At 38.8% G+C, this 8,400-nt stretch overlaps 1 protein-coding gene across 1 annotated transcript in view; it reads right to left on the bottom strand.

Annotated features, from left to right (window-relative positions):
* Positions 1-5,663: 5,663 nt before the first annotated feature.
* Positions 5,664-8,400, bottom strand: part of kdrl (kinase insert domain receptor like) — a 262,118-nt gene continuing 259,381 nt past the window's right edge. The window contains exon 30 of the mRNA XM_070882714.1: positions 5,664-8,384. Within this exon, the coding sequence (XP_070738815.1) occupies positions 8,171-8,384 (214 nt within the window). The 3' untranslated portion in view covers positions 5,664-8,170. The remainder of the gene's footprint in view (positions 8,385-8,400) is intronic.

Below are 8,400 nucleotides of genomic sequence, written 5' to 3'. Positions count from 1 at the left end.
TGTTGCTTCACCCCTTTGCTGCCAATTAAAACACCAGATAGCGTCATCAGTGCTGCTGTGCTGAACAGGTGTGGGTATAGCAAGTGGCAGTAGGAAATCAGTTCATTATCAGGTGAACCTGGTCATCCTGAATGTAACAGATCTGACACCCGGACTGCATGGCTCAGTACCACAACTCATGGTGAGAGGTGGGCACCGGAGGGACTGGAGTGCATCATCACGCCCGGCAACCAAATTTTAATTTGATTTTACGTTTTAAAGTTTAATTTGTTTTAATTGCCGGTGCTTTTAGTGTCCCCCTCTCCTTTTATAGGGGGCACTGGAAAAAGGAAAAATTTGATTTTAGTGCCCAAAAAAAAAAAAAAAAAAACCACAACTCATGGTGCATTTACTTGTTGACTCCACTGACTTCAATAGAGAGTAAAAATGGGCGTGGTGTAAAACCAGCGTGGCACCCAATCCCATCAGTTTCCTGGTGAGCATGTTAGGTTAAAATTGACCCCATAAGGTATCTGATGTTCACAATCATTTCAACAGTTTTCTAGTGGCACGTATTTGCAAGTTTCTTAAGCATAATGCAAAGCTCATCACAACAATGAAAATGGTTCGAGAGCAAATGATAGGTTCTTCCACTTGTGGCTGTACAAAGTACAAACCTTGAAAGCACAGGGAAAGTGTGACACTATAAAGTTTCTGTAGAGCATTCACTATTAACCAGGCTCTGAGGCCATCAGTAATTAATTGCCGCTGGTGGGGTTACTTCTTGTTTGAATGCTCTGGACCCTCGTCTGCCGTCCGGACACGCCATGGCGCAACATTTTGCCGTCCGGAGGAGGCGGGAGTCTCCGATGGAGTGCACTCTACGCGGGAGTCCTCCCACTATTTATCGGGGACTTGGTCTGGAGGGTGGTGCACGGAGCAGTCCCGTGCAACAAACTTTTAAGCCGGTTCACGGGCTCCCAGGCCGCCTGCAATTTCTGCGGTCTGGAAGAGTCCGTGTTCCATATTTTTATGGAGTGTGCGAGGTTGCAGCCCCTGTTTCATTATTTAAAGGGGCTGCTCCTCAATTTCTGGTTGCACTTCAGTCCCACACTCCTGATCTTTGGGCACCCTGTGCGGAGGGGAGCGGGTAGGTCCGAGGGCCTCCTCGTAGGACTGCTCCAGGGCACGGCCAAGGGTGCCATCAGCCGGTCCAGGCAGCGGGTGGTCAAGGGGGTCGTTCAGCCCGACTGCCTGCCTCTCTTCCGTGCCTACATCTGAGCCAGGGTGTCCTTAGAGATGGAGCACGCGATGTCCACCGGTACGCTCGCGGCCTTCTGCGAGAGGTGGGCACCGGCGGGACTGGAGTGCATTATTACCCCCGGCAACCAAATTTTAATTTGATTTTATATGTTTTAAAGTTTAATTTGTTTTAATTGCCGGTTTTAGTGTCCCCCTCCCCTTTTATAGGGGGCACTTGTAAAATATATGATTTTAATGCCCCCCAAAAAAATCACAAAAAAAACACAAAAATCACCAAAACCACTCCCCCCCCCAAAAAAAGGACATGTGAAAAGTGTTTGAAGTGTCCCCCAGATTGGGGGGCACTTGATTTAATTTATTATGGTTTTCTCCAAAAGAGTTGAATGCTCTGGATTATTGGATCATGGCCAAATAAACTGCACGTGAACGATGAGGCGAGTGGCAGCATCATAGCATTAGGATAGTACCGGGGAACTGTGGGTGCCAGTTGTGGCCCCAGAGGCAATTCACCAATCGTGGAGGGGGGGAGGGGGGGGAACGCAATCTGCCGCCGCTCAGGTAAGTCTGAAAGTGGGCGGGAGGCATTTGAAAGGAAGGCAAGCAATGGCCTGCCCCTCTCAGGTCCACATTCAGCTACGTTTTCCGACATTACAACAGTGACTACACTTCAAACGTATGTCACTGGCGGTAAAGCGCTTTGGGACATCCTGAGGTTGCGAAAGGCTCCAATTAAATACAGGTGCTTTCTTTCTTTAAGTGTTTAAAAAAAAGTTACCCTTATGGTGCTGGACTCCAGTGGTCCCTTTCGACCATTAGTTAGGCTGTATATTGACCTAATAATCTTGAATGCAACAGATCTGACACCTGGTCTGCATGGCTCAGTACTACAACACATGGTGCATTTACTTGCTGAGCCATTGAGCAATGTTTCTTCTGAATTTATGACAACATACAAAAAAACCCAGAAACACAGAACTAGTAATGCTATAAATATATGTAAACTTTATTTTTTGTTAGTAGCTCCAGTAGAATGTAGGTTATATATGAAATACAGAGATTCTCCAGTGCATACATTCTTACACAGACAATACATTGACATTCCTTTTTTCTTTCCCACAGAATAAATGGCAGTTCTCTGCTGTTCCTTAAGAAAAAAAGTCATCTAAAACGAGGTGTATGGGCACTTTAAAACAAGTGGTTCATAGCGAAAGAAGTTGCCTTGACATGAATAGATATCCATCTTTAATACAAAGGATTAGCCTGTCCTGCAAGCATTAGTGTAGGATTCAGAACAAACCTTTTACTCTGCATCACAGTTCAGTTTAAAAGTAAAGATAAACTAGAGCGTAGAAAAGAAACCTGATTTATGAGTTTGAGAACTTCTAACATGTACATCAAGCTTTAGAATAGAGTCGGTTCTCTGTGGAAAGCTTGTGTTCCTTATTCATAATCCATCAGTAAAATATGTTCGAAAAGAAACATTTTTGGGAACTATTTCAGAACTACAATAGCTTCCAGAAAATTTGTTATATGGCATGTTCTCATTTATTATTTTAATATTAGTTTTCTTTGATAATAAAATGTTACTTAAAAAAAAAGAGATTTCTTCCGCGTTTAGGAAGTGAAAGAGCGAAACAGCCTCACATCTGATGCCAGCAAATATTCCAGTTTAGTGGCTGTCAGAATCTCATCTCGAACAGAAAGCTGGTATCCAAATGGGATTTCCAACAATCCACTTGACTGCTTCAATATGTGGTCCTATATTTGTAGCCAGTTTGTGAGCGGTGTGTACGTATGCCTGCAAATGTATTAGAGCTGCCTTATAACAGGATTTGCAAATCACTACATCGTGCCAGGCTAGTCGGGAAACACTATCCCCTGCTTCAAAAGACCTCATGCCCTCAAATAACCTCACACTGCACCTTCTACTTGTAACTGCCATCTCCAACAACTCTCTTGGGGAATGTAGGGGAATAACTTTTAATATTTAACAAATTGTAAGTTAATTAGTAACAATGACTTATAATAAGTGCATGGTATCAGCAGGAATTTCTAATTTTGAGAGTTCTGAGCCCAGTCTCTACCAGCTTTCTCCTATACTGTATAATCACTTATCTGATGCCTGACAGTTCCATGGGCAGGAGAGAGACAATGAGAAGGCACTCTGCACTCATAGAAATAAGCACCTCTGACCACTGCTGTAAAAGAGATTCATGGATAACTCAATGAAGAGACAACAATAGTAGAAATGAAAAATAAAGAATAATATTTGAATAATTTTTTTAGGACACTGTACTTGAACATTTCATAGGAATTACAAACGAAGTTGCCTCATTCTTTAAGTTTTCAGTCAATGAGCTACATTTGTGCTGATGCAAAATTCTGGTGCATGATGATGTGTGTATGTGTATTAAGTGAAGCTTAGTAGAGCATGAAAGAGGATTTGTCTCATCGGGAACAATATTAATACATTGAAAATGGCTGGAGAGAATATAATATGAAGTTCTCGCGCATTTAATAAGACCTTTCATTCTATATCTGTGAGAATTACACTTATTTTATGCTGTAATTTCAGGACACTGGAAATTACTGAATTGAAGATTAGAAATATCTATGCTGGCAAACTAGACATGCAACTTCACCACCTTGGCATTGAAACTGACCATTACATTCTGTATAAACTCTGCACAGACATAAAGACATAAAGTAAAGAAAACATTACAGGCTGATCAATGGATTGGATCACATAAAGAAGCAATGTGACTTACAAGTTTGGTATTGGTGTTTTGCATGGGTAAAATAATGATAATTAATTCTAGCTGTTTGGTAGACAAAATTCATTAATCGCATTTCAAAACCATATAAGCCTCTTAAATGTTATTTGCATTTCAAATGCTACTCACTATTAGTTACTTTATGCAAAATAAACAAGTTTCCAGTTAATTGTATATAAACAAAAACAAGCTACAAATAAGTGCAACAGAATGAATAGGATAATCGATGACTGGCAGGAATCCAATCGAGCAGATCTGATGATGCCATAACTCGAGATAACAACGCTAAGGTGTTAACGAACATCATCAGGATTGCAAGTTCAACTTACTGCCTGGAGCTCACTCCTAGACATTTGATATTCTTTACATTATATAGTCCACAGCTTTTGTTTTAAAATAAAAATTCTGAATAAGGAATCGAAGAAAGTCTACAGCAAGAAAAGGCCATTTGACCCATCACGCTCACTCCATCCAGAGCCCATGTATGATTATTTTATCGTGAATGTGCACCTCCTCTTCACTATAATCTTTTGATCCCTAAACTTTGAAGAAATCACAGCTTTGAACATACACTGAGTGATATTAGTGCGCTAATGCTTAATGAATTTGTCTGAAATTCCTCTATCCACTACTTTAATAGCACCATTAATATATTTATTAAAAATAGGTTAGCATCTCTGTAAAGTAGTGGAGAGAGGAATTTCAAACAAATGCTTTTCTTTAGGTCAGAGTATCAAGGCATTATGGAGCAAAGGTGGGTGGAGTTAAGGTACAGATCAACCATGATCTAATTGAATGACGGAACAGGCTCGAGGGGCTGAATGGCTTACTCTTGTTCTTATGTTCCATTAAACATTCTTATGCTATTTTCCTGCAATGTAATTTCAAGGCAAAGTTCCTGATTCTAAATTCCCTGAAAAAGATCATACTGTGCTGTTCACTTCTCTATATCCTCAATTCTATTTGGCCTTAATGTGTGGAAGAGAGGATGTGAATGGGTGACAAAGGTTATGGAGGACGAGAAATGTTATGGGATGATGGGATGCCATATACCTTCAATTCTTATTTTGCAATATAGAATAACTAGATTTGTGACTATACACTATATAACATAATACAACAATACTGAGTATCTTTTTATACTCATAATATTCACAGTAGACCCAGAGGAAGCTAACCTATTTGAATTGTTCATAGGATATTTATGGGACTTACAGCATTCTGGGAGTTGCAGTGAATAATAACTTTTTTTGCTATTTTCTCCTCACATATAAGTGAAAGAACTCCAATTCCAGAGTTCCTTTAAAGCACTGTAAATTCACAGTAAGCAAAATATTCCGTTTTAGGCTGCAGTATCCCTTTTCCACTTAATTAAAAAAACAGTCATTCACAATCTGCCATCTAGAGACATCCCTAATATACTTGGAATGGTTTGGACAGTTGATTGCATGTAATTTGCGACAAGTGCCTGTGTAAAGTCTAGAAATAGGGATACAGCAACACGAGATTACCTGAGACCTCTCTCACTCTAATTGCAATTATTGATGTAAAGGCATAGAGTGATTACAGTCGTAACAGTTCTTCATAGACTTTCTGAATACATCGTTTGATAACTTCCTGACGAGAGACTAGAAAGATGTAAAAACATTGTCAGTCAGATCGCTTTACAAAATATATAAATTCAGCATTAGAAATATTGTAATGCATATAGCTAGTTTGCTAATATTGAAATTATTTTTTTGCTTTCGTAACTAATTTCAAATATATATTTTTGCTATTTTATTTTGCTACTTTACTAAATTCAGCTTTGGAATTATATTTATAACACCAGATGTAGTTAAATTAGTAAGTTTACTTTTAAATATTTGAATTTGTAGAATATTAGAAAATTAACCAGATGAAGAAGATTCATAACTTCTCCTTGAATGGGCAAGTCGTGGGATAATTTTAATTGAAATAGTTGTGTTCCCCCCTCACAAGGAGAATACCCAGATCATGTTTTATTCTTGCATCAAGTACAACAAATATTTTTTTTTAAAAGATAAAGACAGAAGTAATGCTATTTGAGAAAATAGCACACTTCTGTTATTTAATGACCCTCTCTTAAAGGGGGGTATAATCCAATAATTTTTTTGATTATTCTTACAAAATACTCGCAGTCTCTAAAGTAATTGAAATTTTATATCATATCATTGCTGATCACTCACTCCTGCTGTTCTAAAGTACTTGAGGTTCTTGCGTTATCCCTGAAAATGGCTATTAATATTTCTAAAGCATACTTTTTTCAGATTAAAAAATACTGTTTCTGAAGCATTTGACACTTTTATTCTCACCTTGAGAGATCAATGTTTTCTACTTTTTAAAACACATAACTACTTTGCTTAACATTGTAAAACAATAATGTGCCTCTGCCAAATGGGGATGCGTCATATGACAGTTGCATTGTGCCCCAGTAGGAACTGCCTGGTTCTCCATAATTGGGGGATACAATCAAATTATTGTGCAAGACTTGCACTCATCTTTCATGAGATTAGAACAAGTCAATTCTTATTGAGGGTGTGATAGCAATGCTGTATGTATTCCACATTATGGATTGGATGGGGAGGTGAGTGGGGATAGGGGTGAGTTATTGTCAGCACTCCTGAATACCAATCTGATACCAGGGAAAACTCCAGCACAAAATTCCACAAAGAACAAGCATTTATGGAAAATAAAAGCTTGTTTGAATGCCATTGGTGATTTTTGTTTGGAAAGCCACCAGAATGTGGTTGCATAATACTGCAGACATCCTCAGATTGATATAATCCTACAGTTTAAATGACTCTAGTTTCCACTGCTTTCAGCTAGAAGTGGAGCGATCAAATTTTAATTATCTGCTGCAACTGTTGAAAACTGTTTTTTTTGGTGAAGATTTCCACTTTTTATTGAAATTAATTAAAATGGAATTTAATTGTGCCTGGAGTGGTGTAATGTCATTTTCAGCTTGTCTACCCACAATGTTACAGGATCAATTCTAACAGAGTTTGTGACTAGAAAAAGGTTATTTCACTGCTTTTCAATTAAGCATCTTATTGTCTCTTTTCCCTATTTTTTCCTGCATTACCTCCTCAAAGGCTCCTCACACCCACCTCCACCACTGGAGTCAGAAATTCTAAATACTTCTTTGTTATCACCATCAATCCAACTTTTGTGTACAGCTTGCTGAGCTGTTAATCAAACAGAACACACCGGATGATATAAGTTCTCTGCCTGTGTCTATGAGATGGGCCAGCTCACTTCTGCAAGACATATTTCATTTGGAGGGCCAGCTATTAAGATACCATTAAAGTCATATAATTTCACTGAAGCCAGTTTATGTGATAACACTAAGATACAGTGGAAAATGTTGCTAAATGGTTAAAGAGCCAAGCTTATGGGAAGATACAAAACTAGGACATCTTAACTTCCGGTGGGGGGTCACAGAATGATATTAACACTGGATTTCTTACTGAATGAACTGTGTGAGAGCTGAACATTAGGAAATATGTAACTAAATCATAATTTGAACGGGGAAATCAGAACATTCAAGTAAAAATACTGCAGATGCTGAACAAAAACAGAAAAAGCTGGCAACATGCAGTAGGTAAGTCAGCACCTGTGGAGAGAACAAATACGTTTATTTTTCAGGTGCTGACCCTTCTTCAGAACAGTCGGTTAGCAAAATGGATGATGGAAATTTGCTTTTTATGCAGGAAGAATCCATGTTTTCTGCGACAATCCCATGATTGTCTGGGATACTTTGGACATGTTTTGAATATTTCACTGTAACAATTTGATTCACTGACTACAGACCACAGCTGTGAGAGAACATATTACACCCACACACCCACATCCACTCAGGACCTCAGTAATAATGATAATGACTGCGGTCTTTCTCAAACCTGGGGCTTTTCAGAAAATTACCTACAGATGATGTATTTTGCAGTGAATGAATACCGGGGTTTTAACATAAGTATCAATGGTAGATTAGACACCCATTATTATATGGCTCTTTCTATACCCTTCAGCTAAATAAAAGTTCAGTTTACAATATTCAGGATATTGTGTTGTATATTCCTCATTCAGAGGCTGCACTGATAATTGTGGTGCAGTAGCATTTGGAAAAGTTTGTTTATTCACACTGGTGGTGTGGTGTAGCGAACTACAGAGTTGTAATCTGGTGGTGGGCTGTGGCATTCCAAAGTCTGATCCATAGGTAACAGGACTGAGTCTTCCAGTGCAAAATCCAAGCCTTCATCCTCTGTACTGCACACATCAGGCTGAAATGGGGTAGTGTGGTTCTCAGCTTCAGACAACACAGACTCTTTGCTTTTACTCACAGCTCTCATTCTGTTTGAAGAAAAAG

This window comes from Pristiophorus japonicus, chromosome 6 (assembly GCF_044704955.1).
Source record: "Pristiophorus japonicus isolate sPriJap1 chromosome 6, sPriJap1.hap1, whole genome shotgun sequence".
In the NCBI taxonomy this organism is placed as follows: Eukaryota; Metazoa; Chordata; class Chondrichthyes; family Pristiophoridae; genus Pristiophorus; species Pristiophorus japonicus.
This window is presented reverse-complemented; position numbering and strand designations above follow the sequence as displayed.